The sequence below is a fragment of the Eremothecium cymbalariae genome, chromosome 4, assembly GCF_000235365.1.
Source record: "Eremothecium cymbalariae DBVPG#7215 chromosome 4, complete sequence".
NCBI lineage: Eukaryota > Fungi > Ascomycota > Saccharomycetes > Saccharomycetales > Saccharomycetaceae > Eremothecium > Eremothecium cymbalariae.
The window spans coordinates 341,599-358,313 of record NC_016452.1 but is presented as its reverse complement, the minus strand read 5'-3'; the positions used below and the strand labels follow the sequence as shown (position 1 = coordinate 358,313).

Below are 16,715 nucleotides of genomic sequence, written 5' to 3'. Positions count from 1 at the left end.
GAAGGAAAAGAAAATGGCAGACATCTCAGTTCGAGAGTCATGGCCTGCCTATAAAAAGTTTTCATTCTAACATTGGACCTTCTAGTGGAGAGACTAGATATGGATAGTCAAAGTTGTCATTAACATCGGCAGAATCCGGAAAATTTGCACGGTCTCTTTCATTCTCTCTAATGGAACTCAGCGCAATGAACTGAGATAAAGGTAAATAGTTTTTTTCGAAATCCCACAAAAAGCTAATTGTAATCAGGGGCAAAGGAAACAGGCAGGAAGATAAAACCCAGCCGCCTTGGAAACCAGCCAATGTACCAGCCATTGTTAATTGGAAAAGCAGCAGTCCCATAATTACTCTTCTGAAAACTAAAGGCCAAACTTTACCTGTTGCATGTGGAAGGTGGTCAGTGGCATATACTAGTTGATATTTGTATACGTAATATCCAATGATGAAATAAACCAACCCAGAAGCCAATATTTTCGTACTCATAACACTGTAGATTATTGTGATTATAAGCACCACGATAGGTTGAGGTAATTGTAAGCCAAAATTGAAAATTGGAGGATTAAACATTTCTCGTCTTTGTCTGGGGGTCTTGCATGTAATTTTCACGAAGGGAAAGCCAATCAAAGATCCCACCAACAACAACTTAATAGGGAAAAACCCTATACCCTGTAAAATTATTAGGTCAACATAGAAGAGTGACAGTTCCTTTACAGAAGCAGCTAGCTGATAGGCTATTTTTGTTGTGTCGCTTAAATATCCCCAATAAGTCGAAGCAGTTCCCGCCAAAGTAAAAACTAGGAATAAGTCAACAAAAACATAAAAGAAATTCTTTGATACTAATGATAACTCTTCTTCGCTATGCGAAACCAATCCTTGCTTGGAAGTTAAATGCGCATATAAATATGGGATTCCTACGTTAAGCAAGGTGAAAATATAAGGTAACAATCCTGTAACGATATTGAGAGCCCATTCATTACCCTCTAAAAATTTGGCTAAACCAGACCAAAACTTGGTAATTGTCTTTATATTCAATAATGTTGCCAAATATGATACAGGAAGAATCAAAAATATTGTACATAAACCAATGAAAATAGTTACCGAATAACTTTTCGCGAGCCTTTCTTTCCGAGATAAACAAACATGATCCCATTTTATGTCATGAGGGGCAGGAGCAAGTCTGGCAATGAAGCAATGTACCCCTGGATCCAGTAAAGCTTGTGCTGCCATCTGAGCATTTGCCACGGAATCCATTGTTATAAATGCTGTTGGTGTTGGCGAATAGTGTTTTTGACGAGCCTTGACGATCTCTTCATCAATAAAGTTTAACTGTTGAGTCAAGTAATCAATGGCATCCACTTTTTCGCCAAACCAACCAAAAAGTCCTGTTCTCATTGTTGGACGTCCTTTCAATTGTATTTCATTGAATAAACGGTGATTTTCACTCTCATATGTATCTTGAGACTGAGGAGGTTCATTTATCGACTCACCAGCGTCTTCGATATCTAAATTCCGTCTTCTTCTCAGGGTATAATGCTCCTCTGAATATATCTGCTCTCTCCTTAACTCAGAAGGGCAATCACTTATTTTGAGTTCTAATACATTTAGTACAAGACTTCTGTAATGGAATAATCTATTTAGAGATCCCCATTCACGACAAATAGTAATAGAGGAAACCTTGCCAATTTTTAGCCCCTCTATGTGCTGTTTTAACTTCTGTTCATTTCTCAGTTTCATGGGGATTCCAGATAACCTGATAGTTCTATCTGTAATAGCTCTTTGTCTCCCAAGGTATTGCTGTCTAGTTTTGACAACGATCTTCGTTTGTTCAACTAGCATGTACAATGCCAAGAGAGTGAAAAAGAACGTAAACACAACATACATCCAGAGATACACTTCCGCTCTTTCTGGCGCATCCTCATTACCGCCATCGTATTCAGGTATAGGGAGCTCCTTAAGTACACTCGACGCATAATAAGTACCAGTTCCGTTACCTCCATCACCATCGTTACCATCATCATATCTTCCAGTAAAAGAGTACCTTATAGGGGAAATTATAGTCATCGACAGAAAACAGCAAACTGACAAAAATTTAATGCTCATTTTGAAAAAGCCCAGAAGAACAAATGCATCTAAGCCTGCATATTCAAGCACTTGTTGATCGGTAATTCGGTAAAGTACCGGTAACCATCCAAACAGTGACTTCTCATTCCAATCAGGAAGCGACGGTATTCTATACTTCCTGCTAGCATATAACTTCGGAAATCTTCTCAATAGGATGGAGAATGATATAAATGCAAAAAGGCCCAATAATGAGGCAATTAATAACTGTAGAGTCACAATTGGTGTAGTTGGTCTCCTATAGTCCGGTGGGGGATCATCCATAACCAAATTAGCTCTAGTGCCATTATTACCCAGCAGAAAGTTTCTCCCTATATCTAATAACCACTTTTTCATTGGGCTTCTTCAAATACGCTACAACCTTGCTTCTTGATTAACGGTATAGTCTTTCACTATTCCAGAAATTCTCCAATATGTTGCTTGAGAATAAAAAGGGCGCGCACCTTATTAATGACAGTTCTGAAAAAAGTGCCTACGAAACTGTAAAAAAACGAAAACTAGTGGATGTGAAGCAACTTACCGCTTCCTTTTACAGATTTTATCATATATGAGCTAATATTTAAATATGTGCAACTTTAGACTATGATTCAAGAATGTAATGAACCCAGCAGTCCAATAAAAAGTGGTAATCACCTGATAAAGTCCGGGTAACGATATGTTAAGAGCGCCAATACTGAGCCAAGTTGTGCAGATGATCAATAACCAGAGGTAATAAGGCGCTAACACTTGCATTGATAAGATTTTGAAAATGCACTGTAGCTTGTTCTTCTGACATGTTCAAGCAGAATTTTTCCTTTACCTTTAAAATTGCGCCATCAGGGTCGATCTTGATGTCAGGAAGGTCAGATGTTTTCATCAATTCAAACAAGTTAAGAATTAAACCTGCGTTTCTTCTCAAGATAGAATATGCTACGAAACAATAGCTTCTGAATTTATTATAATTATTGGACTCTGCCCCACCAAACGCTTCAATTATTTGAGGGGGAAGTTTCATTAGTGGGGGAAATGGTTTTGGATCACGTCCTAGGATGTAACCGAAATCTGCATGGAAAAACCTCCCATCTGGAGTAATTAATAAATTATCCAAGTGTCTGTCACCAACACCAAGGATATATGTTATTACACAGTAGCCTGCGCAGGATTTTACAAAATTGTCCATGACCCAATCTTGAACGCCCAGATGCTCCTCGTCATCAGGAAAGTTACTCCTTAAAAATGGGAGGATTCCATGATGTTTGCTCAAAATATTTGCCATAGTATCATTAGGGATGAACTCAATTGCACCTTCAGTTCCGCCTGTTGCTAAAATTCTGTATGGAGTTAATTTTAGGTCCACATTTTCATTTTTTAGCAAAGCATTCATCAAGGTAATGATTTGAACAACAAATTGGTCCTGCCTTAAATCGTCTCCAACCTTAAACATAAGGGAATATTTAAGCCTATCTTTCGTTCTAAAAGTTATTTTTAATGGAGACAGGGAACTCTTGAAGATTCTACACTCTTCAACAACTACATCAACCGCGACCACCTCCGGATCTATAGGTAATGCAACATTGTTGTTGCGCAAAAAAGGTCTCATTTTTGACACCATTAGATAATGCAACAGTTCCTGTTTTTTAGGAGTCGAATCTTTGAGTTTCTTTATTTCTAAACAACATTCTTTCAATATTGTTACTAATTTTAATTGGTCATTTATCAGTGATCGTTTTTCATCGGGTAGTCTTGATATAAAGCTATCCAGAATGTGGACTAAATACTGGCACCCGTTTATCTCTGATTTTAGGAACCAGTAAAAATAGTTCCCAAGCCTAGTGTTATTCATCACACGCCTGATTAAGAACTCTGCTAATGGGGAAATAACAACAGAACTCTCCGCACCAGTTGATTCTGCCTCCGACCTTTCCATACTATCTAATGAAGCCATCATGTGTGGAGTAAGGGATTTTGGTGTAATGTTTCCATTCTTGCTTTGGTCCATATTAACGATAGTAAATGCACTATTAGACTTGTCGGACCAGGTAGACGAACTTTCAAAGCATACTGCTTGAACAAGTTGGAGAAGGTATAATTCCAATTCAGTGTCAGAAGCTTTCTTCAGTCTGTTAACAGCATAGGATCTGACCGAAAGGTTTTTGTAGACCGGACCCAACAACTCAATGGCATCATCAATGTCGATTTCGGCCCAGATATCCATTAGGTCAAGGACTTCTTTACGTTCATTTTCTTCTGTTAAGTTGGTGCTCTGTAGTAACTTTGTCAAAGCCTTCTTATTATTCACCAAATAATATCGGTATTTCCAGATTAGTCCCTTTTCATGAGCAGTCAGTCTAGTGCATGGAGGATATGCAAGTATTTGGTTCAGTATATCACGCTTCTTAGCATCAGGTTTTAATTCACGATCCAATGTAGAACTCTTTGAAGATCTTTCTAACCTTTGAAATTTTTCTTCTATCACGTCAACATTGTATTGATCAGGGTCATAAAACTTCAGAGTTGACTGATGTGAATCCCCTATCGATATTTTAGCTTGGGTATCTTGCTTGCTTTCAGTTGCTTCATTAAGTTGCTCAAAGTTATGTAACGTCGGTATGTTTTTCTGTACATCTGGATTGACAGTCTCCGTATAAACCACTCGCAATTCAATATACGGGAATTCAATATTTAACAGAAACGTTCCCTTAGGTAGCCGCATCTCCTTTTGCATGCTCTCTAATTTTTTGAACGTCAAATTATCTAACCAATCCACCGCTTTTATCTCTCCTTGGTCGTATTTGTTCATTAATCTTTGGATATCACTGACCTCTACTTTAGAAGAGTCAGAAACACCGTACTCAAATCGTATAGATTCTTTACCCCTTTTCAAAGTTCCATCAACACATGAAAAGACTGGAGTCTCCATAGCAGCAAATAAACATTCATCTCCACCGTCATATTCCCATATGCGTATCTTCAAAGTGCTATTCTGATCCAATTGATTTATATTGATAGGGAGCGCTAGCCACTGGTTCCAAATACGACCATTCTTGAATGGAACATGCTGGGTGTATACAGGAGGTGTTAACATCCTATTTCTCTCTTTATCAAATACTTGTACAGAAACAAAAAGGTCACTAATAACTCTTAGATTAGAGACTTTCTTAGCCAAATGTGATTGGGTAAACCTCTGCGAAGGCTGTAACAAACGTTTACAACCATCTAATGACACTACTTTAATCCTCAATGGAGTGTTAAGTTCTTGAGATACTACAAAAGTGATACTCTGACTGGGCATGAATACTTATTTCTTCCTTTCTTCAGGCAATCATGATGCATGTTGGGTAATATATTTCACCTTTAATATCACCAACTTCAAAAGCCAGATGGTACTCCTCAGCCCATACACCATGATTCACATGTGAAGTCCGTCGTCAAAGGCGTCAGGTATTCTTGTAAACCAGTTATAAAATCAGGTTGTGTCTATTGCATTAGTTATATATTTACAGAAAAATAACGCCTTAGATTATCTATATACAAGTCAAGTGAATGTAGATTGTAAACCCACCCAAATTCGCTAATAGGCCTATATAATACCGAATAATATGTAAAAATGACAGTTTGAGTGACTTTGCTTAGTTTAAACTCGTTTCCTAGTAATCGATACTCGGATTGGACGAGTTATTCCGATTACCACTGTATTTAAGGTTACTGCGTCTCTGATAATTGTCAAAATGGCCTCTGCTTCCATAACTGCCTTTCTGATAAGATTTAGAAGAATTCGAATCTTCAAAGTAATCAAACTGATCGCTTGAACGATGTCTTTGAGATCCACCAAGATCAAAAACTTCATTGATCATCTTGCGGTTTCTAATGTTAGCATATCTGGCGATAACATTAGAATCCAATTTGATTTTCTCTGAACCACCTAAAATGTTACCGTAGGCTGAACCAACAGAGGCGGTGATATCATCTCGCAAACGGAACTCTTGCATTACGGATCTGTAGAAAGATAAACAGGATTTCAAAAATTCCTCCAGTTCATAATCTTGCTGGGATAGCCCGCTGTAACACTTTTCTTCAATTGCTGAATCAGGAGTATACTCTTCCTGATTGGCAATCTGAATGTTTTTTTGGCGCTCTAATTCATTGATAAAAGGTAGCTCTTGCTTACATAGGAATATCGTAGCTTCTCCCTCTCTGCCGCCTCTCGCTGTTCTACCAATCCTGTGGACATAATTGGATAGTCCACTTGGGACACCAAGCTGGTATACATGGTCAACTTCTGGGAAATCCATACCACGAGCACCCACATCTGTGCAAATAAAGAGACCATGTTTTGATGCCTTGAACTCTTTTACAAGACGACTACGTCTCTGTTGACTAACCTTTCCATGGAATAAGGAAATGGGCAATGAACGAAACAACTTTTTCAATAAGTTACCATAAAATTCAACAGATTTAACAGTTGGAAGGAATAAAATAGCTTTAAATTTCCTTTTTTTCAAGTGCTTCTCAATGGTTTCAACTGGAGCAACTAAATTGTGTGCGTAAGACTCAGAGACGATCAAATTTTGAGTGATCTTCTCATGGGCTTCCGGTTCATCTTTGTGAACAGTATCAATGAATAGGCAAGTGTCTCCGTTCATGATGTTGTTAGCCAACTCCTGCACATTAGAACTGATAGTCGCGGAAAATAACAGAGTTCTGATATGCTCAGCTCCTTTCTGATTTAGAGAATTTAACGTGCTGGAAATTCTTTGCAGATCAGCCTTGAACCCAATATCTAACAATGTATCTGCTTCATCTAAAACTTTAAAATCAACAGCATTAAAGTACTTGTCCCCACTGTTACCCATAACATCCAACAGTCTACCTGGCGTAGCAATAACTATGCTTGGCGCATGCCTGTCCATCCTACGCATTGAATTAACAAGACTTGTACCCCCAATTAGACAAATAGAGGAGAATTTCCTCAAAGCTTTATTGGCTTTCTGCAGCTTGAGGACTTCAAATTGAATTTGTTCAGCCAAATCTCTTGTTGGTGCAACCACAACACACTTAACCTTGTCTGAATATTCATTTTGCGTCATAAACAGACGCTGGAACATTGGAATCAAAAATGCCATAGTTTTACCAGTACCTGTCTTGGCTCTAGCGACAACGTCATTTGACGTCATCAAAATAGGCTTGATTGTCCGCTGCTGTACTGGTGTCAGAGATTCAAAATTCTGCATTTTGACAGCATCGTACAACTGCTCATGCAGCAAACCTTCCTTTTTCAAACTCTCAATACTAATCTCCTCAGACATTTCCTCAGCCGTCAGCTTTTTGACCTCTGTGAACTTGGAATTCTTAAATTCAAACTCTTCCTCGTGCTTGTCCCACTTATCATATCTGGATCTATTAGGCCTATCCCAACCACCCCGGGACGGTCTTCTATAGGAATTATTACCGCCTGATCCTCCTCTAGAATTACTTTGGTAGCCAGACCCCCTGGAATACCTATCCAATAACACAGATGTCCTTGAAACAAATCTCACCGTAAGACTAGGAGTAGCTGCTGCCTTTCTCAAAGCAGCAGACCTTCCCAACCTTTGAAGATTCCTGATACACATCATCATCACCATCTCCTATATTAGCTGTACTAAGGTTCGATCGCTATATATTAAAATAAATACATATGATGTAACAATCAATGCCCAACCCCATCTACTAAAAATCCTAATATTCTTATGTTTAACAGAAAATTTTCAAAATCCTCGAGACACCTAATACAAAAAGCAACGTTGCTGATATAAGCCCCAAAGAAAATACGCAGGCCAGCCTCTGCAAACGCTCGAGCACATCTACATGGCACTAAAATAAAGTTCAGAAATCCACACCACACCGCATACATCTGCCGCCGACCAGCCACTGCAAACCCCCTTGTCTGCAGCCCCCACCGATCAGTGAACAACCCAACAAGGCCCCCCTCTGTCATATATCGTCCCTGCTCTATTGACAGTCGTCGTTTCTGGCGCCGGTGCCTCGTATCATGTTTTACGGTCGCACGATTGTGATTGTTGGTTACCCGGGCATCACCACTTAGGCATCAGAGCGGTACATGGACTGTTCGGCATTCTGCGCTTTATAACCAACTACAAACTTCGCTAATGTATAAACACAACGACGAGAAACAAGAAGAAGATTCCAAAAGAACACTCAGGGCCATGAACTCCATCCCTGAGAAAATAAATATCGCGCATGCTATGCCCTCCTCTATGATTACTGTCATGAGAGATGATATTAAACATTTCCAACAACAAGTTAGGGAATTGGATCAAAAGCAGATGGATAAGGTAGATCATTATATAGACCAGTTAGACTCTATCTTTACCCAGTTTTGTAAAGACAACGAACATGTTGAGAAAAAAGCTAGAGGTGTAACTGAAGCAGATATTCAGCTTTTTCAAGGCCTAAAAAGGATGTATGCTGATTATATGAATCAGTTGAGTGAGATAAAGAAGAAGAAGGTTGAAGAGGAACAAGAATGTCATGCGGATAAACCGCTGGAGTATATTCTAGATGAGTTACCTTATTTGCAACCTTCAGAACGTAATAGGTATATTAGTGCATTGCTCAAGGATAGGGTTCCGTTTTCTAAGGATATGAAGTTGTTTGAAGGCATTGCGAACTTGTGCTTGCTAGATGGATCTGTGAAGGATTATCTACAGACATACAAATGCTTGTTGCAGAGTGTGGGGTTCACACAAGAAGAAATATTAAGTAGAATTCCATTTCTTGCAAATGACTATGAGCCAACCGAGGCAGTGAAGCGAGAGGTTACGCCTGATACGCCATTGTCGTCGGACACTGTCTCTCAGGATGCAAGTAATGACTCAACGAACACTAATAATACTACATCAACTGCTATTTCATTGCTATCTAATACTTCTACTTCTGAGTCTAACGACAGACCAGAGGAGGATAAAAAGAAAAAGATTTCATTTTCAAAGTATTTAAAAAAGGACGTTTCAGAGCCAGTTAAGAGGTCACTGTCTCCAGATGAGAATGCACAACCTATTGTGAAAAAACAGAAATTTGAATCGCCGGTATCTATTTTGAGAGATGGGAAAAAGACGAAGAAACGTTCTGTGATTAGATTCGTGGATGACTGCAAACTTGTAACTGTATTTGGTGACGATTTACCTGATTCAGGTGTAATAACCTCTCCAGATAGACTAAAGAAAATTCTAAATCCATATGTAGAGGGGGAACCAAGGGAATTCCTTCTTGAAAACTGGAGGACTCAAAAAGTGCATAAATTGATAATAGATGTCGGAATTATCGAAGATTCCGATATTTCTGAGTTTAGGAACGGGCCTATTGCAACAAGCACAAAGGTTCCAACAGCTTACAGGCTCAATTTCACTAAGTTTAACGAGGATTTGGCAAACTTTCACAAAGAACCTGTAGATAATGAAGAAGAAGAACAAGAACTGAAAAACCATAAAGGTAAAAGAAGAGGCGGTAAAGGACCAATTATCGTGCGTGCATTTGGTAAAAATGCTCTCTTGTTAAAAAAAGAGAGAGGCGGTCTTCCGTATAAAAAGGTGCCAGAAGTCCGCAGAAATGACTACCCCTCTAGACCAGATGACGACATGTAGTTGTTGTTGTCATCAACTTCTCCACATCCTCCAAAAATAACACCCCCCACTTGCATTTGACTTTCACTTTGACACTCTGTGTATTGTACCTCAATAACGAAACTCGATGTATAAATCGTTAGTTTACAGTACCCAAGCATACATACAGACACCAAGAGAAATATTTAATAGTATCTATCCACTAATCACAAAAAACTAAATATAATGTTTCTTAGCCAAAAACCTTGAAAAATGACATGCGCTTCTTTTTCTCTCCCTTCGACGCCTTCTTTTTGTCCTTGATTGCAGTTTTCTTATTCACCTTAGCCATTTTCTTCTTTAGCTTATCCTCTTTCTTCTTATTCCTATCGCGTCTCCTGAAGCTTGCTGAACTAGCAATCCGGTTCTTGTATGTTTTAGATAACATCACAGATAGTGCAGATATTATACCAAAAGGCAAAAAATAGTGCAATATAACACTGAAAATAAATGGTTTGACATATGTAACGACACTGTCCACAGACCCGTAGAGTGTCTCCAAATTCCCATTGTTCTTAATCACATAATCAGATCTTTCAATTCTTTCCTCGATGGACATCTGGGAACCAATTCTGTCCAACGCTTGTTCCCTAGTTAGTTCAGGATTTCGAACCATTAACCTTTCAACCTGCGTCTTTTGATCACAAACCACACTAATGGTTACCCCACAAAATATGTCCATCCCTGCCTCAAATAACAACGGAATATCCAAGACACACATTGGATACATCTTCAGGTAACAAGCCAAAATTCTAAACAAAATCCTCCGCCTAATCTCAGGATGCGTAATGCTATTCAATGCCTTGCGCTCATCCGGATGAGCAAATACCCAAGCCCCTAAGGCAGGTCTATTCAATCCACCATTCGCAAAGACAAGATCCGGTACCTTATCCTGGAATCTCTCAACAACCTTTTGATATGTACATTCACCAGGTTCCATAATCTCCCTGGCAATAAAATCTGCATCGATTATAGGGATCTTGTACCGTTCTCGAAATCTCTTCGAAACTGTCGATTTCCCACAGGCAATTCCGCCTGTCAACCCAACAACAAGCATTTTTTTTGAACTAAACAACCTTGTTTGCTCAGCCACCTGTTAAATACTCCTTAAACCGTATCCATAGAATCTATTCTCAATTTCCTCTCTTTTTATATCCTTGAAACTAGTTATTGAACCACTCACAATATTCCTTCGTTTTAAGTTTTGTGTTTAGGGTGTTTAGGTGTTGGAATACAGAATGAAAATTGAAGACAATGAATGATGATGGGAAGATGAGCTTTTTACATGTTGACTAGGACCTTCTGAAGAAGCTTTTTAAAGGTCCTGTATGAGTATTCCTCGAGTATATGCGGTGGGAGCAACACCTGTGGCATCATATGTTTCTTATGAGATAGCTAAGCTGTCATTACAGCCTAAAGTTCCGCAAGTTGTACTACTTTTACAAGACTTGAAGAAGCTTCATCGCTTTTTACAAAATGATTCCAAATTAAGTTTTACCACAGGTGGTCATAGGAGTGACATTCAATTCATGGCATCGGGCAAACCCCCAACTTTTGGGTCTGATAGATTGCTGGAGATAGAAAATTTAATTGTCGGAGAACCATCGCGGAAGTCGTTTTCGATGTCATTGAATAAATATAAGAAAAGCACTACGCCGCATTCATCGATTTTGTTATTGAATCCAGAATTTGGGCTTATAGAAAATATATACAGATACGTGTGGCCGGATCCATCTGATAGACCCCAATTGTATGTCGGTTTAACGCAACAAGATCGGTTGAAAAAGGTTTCTGAATTTGAAGTAAAACTAATGGGCTCTGGGCCAATACATTTAAGCATCAGCCCCATACCAAAGAATCTGCCTAGTTATAATTACGATGATGATGTCAAATATTTACAAGAGTCGATAGAAAGTAATGGTTTACTGGGACTGTTGAACAATTTAAAGTCAGACACTGTAGATCACACTATAATGCCCATATTCTATCCATTCGGTCAGCTTCTCCTTGTTAGGTTAAGGGAATTATTCCTAGCCTCTTGTATTGAGCCGCTGGCCGTCTTATATGGTTGCCAGAAGTATGGAGAATTATTAAAATTAGAACATACAGAAGGTTTAGTTAAATCGTTACTACAAGAACAAATTAGCATTTTTAAAAAAGCCTACCCATTTGTTGAAAATATCCCAAAAAGTAATAAGACCCTATGCATTGATGAACTTAGTGTAGCATTATGGAAGAGAGTAAAGTGGATGGAACATGTTAATCCCAAAATGCAGCAAGATATTCAAGCCTTGAATAGTACAAATGTGAACTCATTGAATGGTTATTTTGTTTCATTAGCCAACTATAGAAAAGTTGCATGCCCTCTTAATCAAATGATGCTATCTCTTATTAAGGACAGAGCCTTAATCGGGAAAAACAGGGCGTTGTCGGACAAATACCTATAAGTTATAGTTTTTAAACACTTTGTAATGTTTATAATATTTGTAGATGACTATCGATGATCTTTAGGTATCCATGGTATACTGTGATAACATTGTCAACGCAAAGTGGATCAGCTTTTGTAAGCTCAGATAATGATCTAAGTGCCTCAATGTATGATTTCCGAAGACTTGTAAGCATATGAATAAGCATATCACGGTATTTTGGTTTAAAGTATTCGTCAGTTATGTAGCCCATCATATACTTATCTACCAATCGGTAATCATCAGTAACAATTAATGCCAATGCAACCAGTAACCTGAAGCTGATATCAGTTTTAGAAATTGTATAATCCCCCCAATATCCTTGTTCAACCAAGTATTCCTTTTGTTTCGGAGATTCTATCAGCGCCATCACTATCTCGGATATGTCGATGAAATCCCATTCGTTATCTTTAACGGTGAATCCATATTCGCTCAACAAAAAGTCATTGGAATGAGCACCATAGTTTAAAAATATCTGGTCTCCAGGAAAATTATATTCATGTCTGCCACATTTAATGCTAAACTTGCCAATAGCAAATGGATGCTTTTTGGATTCGTCCACGCTTGGATAGCAATGCATATCTGCCTTCGGAGTATGATTCATAAAGTCTACAAAGGGCACCATCGTAAACTTATCTGTAGCTGATTTCTTCAATGGAACTTCTGTGTATAGACAACGAGAGTTGATCACAAAATAAATATGAAGAAAGTACCTGTATTGAGCAGCAACTGACGGGAGCTTCTTATCTTTGAATAATTCATTCCATTTTGATAAAATACCATAAATGCACTTCCAATCCCAAAGAATAAGATGAGAAATCTTTTCCATTTGCTTTTTTGTAGCATTTGAAAGGTATGGAATAAGCTCCCTGTTCACACTATGCTCCTTACAGTTGTAATATGCAGGGATACATTTCAAGTCGTCCTCAATCGGAAATATATCGAAAAATGGACGCCAAAATGATTCAATCTTAGATTCAGACCAGAAGTCTAATAAGAACCATTCGGTCAAAATATACAAATTTAAAAGCTGAAACGAACTCATATTTAATACCATTCCTGTTGTCAAAATACCATACCCCTTGATCCTCGGATCGTCTGCACTAACATCTGCCTTCTTTTCTCCATGAGGGAAACTAACTCCTGGAACAACTAGCTTTTTATTAAATTTGGAAATATGATAAATTACACTATGGAAGTTAAGCTGGTATTCACTTGGAATGGATACTAGTTCCTCATTTCTACGAAGACTTCCATCAACTAAGAGCACTCCTCTACCAAAAATATCATCTTCCAAAATCCCAATCTTTTCAGATATGAATGCACCTTCTGCCTGCTTCAACCATTCCAATAAGTTTTCTATCTTCCTCATGGGCATTATCTCAGATCCTTGTATTTATACCTTGGCAGTATAATTCATTAAATAAAACGCATCAATTAGTACTCCCGTTAGTTTTATTGAAAGCGGTTATTGTTCGAAAACGCTCGAGCAAACAATGTGTGAAATTTTCGATCAATGATTTTAAGTCGCAGCATCAACGTAAACCATACAGGCAACTGAATATACTCAAAATGAATAAACGATGATTATTGCTGTTAAGATTTAAGCTTTCCTGATGAATAGTCGAACTAGATTATTGCCTACTGTTTCTAAATTGTGCTATTCTGCTATTCATACAGATTTGAAAAAGAAAACATACCCAATAGTTAATAGTGCTCGCAAATTGAAGCATTTTCACTATGGAAAATTGAATTCATTTGAAGAAGGTTTACGTATACAAGAGAGTTTTGTGCTTCAAAATCTAGAAATAAAACGTAATCAGTCATTAATATCTAGAGCAGTTAATGAGGAAACTGACAAGATAGCAGGTCTTTCTCCTGCTGGAGTGGTAAGTCTCAACCCAACAATTCTGACTTTTGAATTCGAACCTACATACACAGGGGGGAAAAGAACTAAGAAAACGATGACATCTCAACAGGTGGAAATTTACGAGAATTTTATTCCTAATTCAGGAAAATATATGATGAAGCCTAAGTTTGTGCAGGTAGAACGGGGCGGACAAGTTACATTCCATGGACCAGGTCAACTTGTTGCATACTTGATACTAGATTTGAAAAGTTTCCACAATTTCCCGGCGAGATGTTTGGTGTCAACCCTTGAGTCAGCAATTATTAAAACATTGAGAGATGTACCAAAAGGTAAAGGGGGGAACCATCCTTTGAACTTGCAGGCGATGGTAAACGAAAATACCGGTGTCTGGGTAAACAATACACAGAAGATAGCTAGTATAGGAATAAATGTGAGAAGGTCCATTACATCGCATGGAATTTCTATAAACGTGTGTCCCGAATTGTCTTATATGAACAACTTTGAAATGTGCGGTCTTCCAGATAGCACTGCCACTTCGATCTATCAGCAAGTACCTGATGCAACGTGCGATGTCAGTACTATTGCTATAACATTTGTAGATCAAATGGCGTCTCTTCTAGGTATTGATGAAGTTGAGAGGATCAATGTAAACTGATGCATGTTAGAATTTTTATTCCGATGTGCATAAAATGGCATGTTAGATACCTGTCTAGTAGATAGGTCTGCATCTACGCTAGCGTATGTATTACCACATTTATATGCCTATGTGTATGTGTATGTGTATGTGTATGTGTATGTTTATATATGTGATACATGAAATTATCGTAATACTCTTATGATAATAGTGCCTACCTATGATGTCTATAACAATGACAACAATGATGATTATATGATGCTGTTAACAGTCTGAACGACGATATGACAATTTTAATGTAAAGATAATGGTGATGATACAACGATGCTGAATCCAGGAAATAACAAGACTATATTATACTTCCCCCTTCGATGTTATGTATTTCACTGCTACTGCAAAGATCCCTATAGTCACCGTGCCAATTACTATAATACTCCTAGCATCAAAATTAAACCCCATAAAAAGTCTAGACAATTTACTCGACGGCTTTTTTCGTTCCCTTAATGTAGTGACTTCTTCAAACTTCTTAGAGAATTGTAAATTTTTATATTTTTCAACTTCCAACCTTGTATTAACATCCTCCAATTGTCTCTTCAAATTTTCCAGTTCTTGATTAGACTCTTGAGCAGTTGAACCCAGAGCTTTCTTCAGTTCATCATTTTCCTTTTGCAATTCCGCCAGCTGAATACTATGTTCACTAACCAGCTTGTCATGTTTTTCACTCAGCTTCTGCTTCAAGCTGAATTGTAGTTGAACCAATTTTGCATCATTTTGCTCTATGCGAAGCTTGTTCAAATATTCTAGATTATTAGTAAAATTTATTAGAAAATTTTCCATAGATTTCAACTTGAGGAATTCCGTCTGCTCCATGGTTAGTTCTGTGATAAGTGTTTTGATAACATTAATTAGGTTAGGTGAAGTGCCAATAGAATTATTAATAAATATTCCACTCAATATTTCAGTTTCTGAACCAAGCACAGCTTCTTCTAGATCCAAGTTATTCACATCACCAAACATAGCAGCCTCAAATGCAGCCCTCTGTGCATTGGACGCAGCCATATGTGTAGATTCAACAGTACCTCCATGAGGCTTGAGAGGTGTAGCGTTGTTGTTGTTTCCGTTATCAGGTGTTACTAACGCACCAATATCTTCATGAATTAGTGGAATGACAGATATATCTTCAACAAGGGCACTTATTTTCCTATGTTCAAACTTTGCATCAATATCAGTGCCCAAGTCTACAATATCACCTATTTTTAGCTCCACATCTGTCTGTCCTATGCGACTACCATTAATAAATGTACCATTGCTTGACTTTAAATCTCGAATATAAATTTTACCTGTCTCTGGATCGCAACTTAGGGAGGCATGGTTACGGGAAAGAACACGGGAGTCAAAATGCCCGTTATCAGGTCTGACATGGGATTGTATATCTTTAGAACCATTAGGCATACCAGCGGTAGTGCTTAATTCTGTTCCATTAACTCCATTACTGGCATTTGTGTTGTTAACGACGGGCCTTCCTAGTTTCAATCCATCCGGCTTAAAGGGCACCACAAGAAACTTAGTTTCAAACGTGCTATTCAAAGACTTGAGAACAATTATATGAGTATATCTGTTTCGCATTGGCGGAGCTGCAACAATTGTAGTTGCACAACCACTCTTAACAGTTGGATTCGGAGACGGTGGAGCTCCATCGGGATGCGCATTAGAAGCTGGCGGAGATGGTGGAGCTGAAGAACCGCTGCTTTTCGAATTGGACCTCATCCTGTTCAACCGAGATCTCGTATTCCCATCTTCTCCAACCATCATGAATGATTCCTTTTTATCCTTCTATATACTGCCTTCAATATAATACGATATCGTGTTTGCGATTGTGATTTGTTGTTAAGTTTCGGGTTTTTTCTTCAACATCAAGTCTATCTGGGGTTTGAACTGAATGATGTATAAACAACTTGACCCATAATAAAGTGAAAGCTTTCAATAGCTA

General features: G+C 38.2%; 9 protein-coding genes across 9 annotated transcripts; 3 read left to right on the top strand and 6 right to left on the bottom strand.

Annotated features, from left to right (window-relative positions):
* Positions 1–61: 61 nt before the first annotated feature.
* CSC1 (Csc1p) lies at positions 62–2,452 on the bottom strand (the record flags this gene model as incomplete). Its single annotated transcript, XM_003646013.1, has 1 exon — positions 62–2,452. The coding sequence occupies one exon, from the start codon at positions 2,450–2,452 to the stop codon at positions 62–64; it is 2,391 nt and encodes a 796-aa protein (XP_003646061.1).
* Positions 2,453–2,774: 322 nt separating this feature from the next.
* VPS34 (phosphatidylinositol 3-kinase VPS34) lies at positions 2,775–5,387 on the bottom strand (the record flags this gene model as incomplete). The annotated part of the gene is made up of 1 exon (XM_003646012.1): positions 2,775–5,387. One exon carries the CDS (start codon positions 5,385–5,387, stop codon positions 2,775–2,777), a length of 2,613 nt encoding a protein of 870 aa, XP_003646060.1.
* A 355-nt stretch (positions 5,388–5,742) lies between these two features.
* On the bottom strand, positions 5,743–7,719 carry MSS116 (ATP-dependent RNA helicase; the record flags this gene model as incomplete). Its single annotated transcript, XM_003646011.1, has 1 exon — positions 5,743–7,719. One exon carries the CDS (start codon positions 7,717–7,719, stop codon positions 5,743–5,745), a length of 1,977 nt encoding a protein of 658 aa, XP_003646059.1.
* A 525-nt stretch (positions 7,720–8,244) lies between these two features.
* REF2 (RNA-processing protein REF2) lies at positions 8,245–9,738 on the top strand (the record flags this gene model as incomplete). Its single annotated transcript, XM_003646010.1, has 1 exon — positions 8,245–9,738. The coding sequence occupies one exon, from the start codon at positions 8,245–8,247 to the stop codon at positions 9,736–9,738; it is 1,494 nt and encodes a 497-aa protein (XP_003646058.1).
* A 211-nt stretch (positions 9,739–9,949) lies between these two features.
* On the bottom strand, positions 9,950–10,813 carry CAB5 (putative dephospho-CoA kinase; the record flags this gene model as incomplete). Its single annotated transcript, XM_003646009.1, has 1 exon — positions 9,950–10,813. One exon carries the CDS (start codon positions 10,811–10,813, stop codon positions 9,950–9,952), a length of 864 nt encoding a protein of 287 aa, XP_003646057.1.
* A 271-nt stretch (positions 10,814–11,084) lies between these two features.
* CBS2 (Cbs2p) lies at positions 11,085–12,203 on the top strand (the record flags this gene model as incomplete). The annotated part of the gene is made up of 1 exon (XM_003646008.1): positions 11,085–12,203. The coding sequence occupies one exon, from the start codon at positions 11,085–11,087 to the stop codon at positions 12,201–12,203; it is 1,119 nt and encodes a 372-aa protein (XP_003646056.1).
* Positions 12,204–12,231: 28 nt separating this feature from the next.
* RKM2 (protein-lysine N-methyltransferase) lies at positions 12,232–13,599 on the bottom strand (the record flags this gene model as incomplete). Its single annotated transcript, XM_003646007.1, has 1 exon — positions 12,232–13,599. The coding sequence occupies one exon, from the start codon at positions 13,597–13,599 to the stop codon at positions 12,232–12,234; it is 1,368 nt and encodes a 455-aa protein (XP_003646055.1).
* Positions 13,600–13,837: 238 nt separating this feature from the next.
* LIP2 (lipoyl(octanoyl) transferase LIP2) lies at positions 13,838–14,746 on the top strand (the record flags this gene model as incomplete). Its single annotated transcript, XM_003646006.1, has 1 exon — positions 13,838–14,746. One exon carries the CDS (start codon positions 13,838–13,840, stop codon positions 14,744–14,746), a length of 909 nt encoding a protein of 302 aa, XP_003646054.1.
* A 333-nt stretch (positions 14,747–15,079) lies between these two features.
* Ecym_4159 (uncharacterized protein) lies at positions 15,080–16,534 on the bottom strand (the record flags this gene model as incomplete). The annotated part of the gene is made up of 1 exon (XM_003646005.1): positions 15,080–16,534. The coding sequence occupies one exon, from the start codon at positions 16,532–16,534 to the stop codon at positions 15,080–15,082; it is 1,455 nt and encodes a 484-aa protein (XP_003646053.1).
* Between the last annotated feature and the right edge of the window lie 181 nt (positions 16,535–16,715).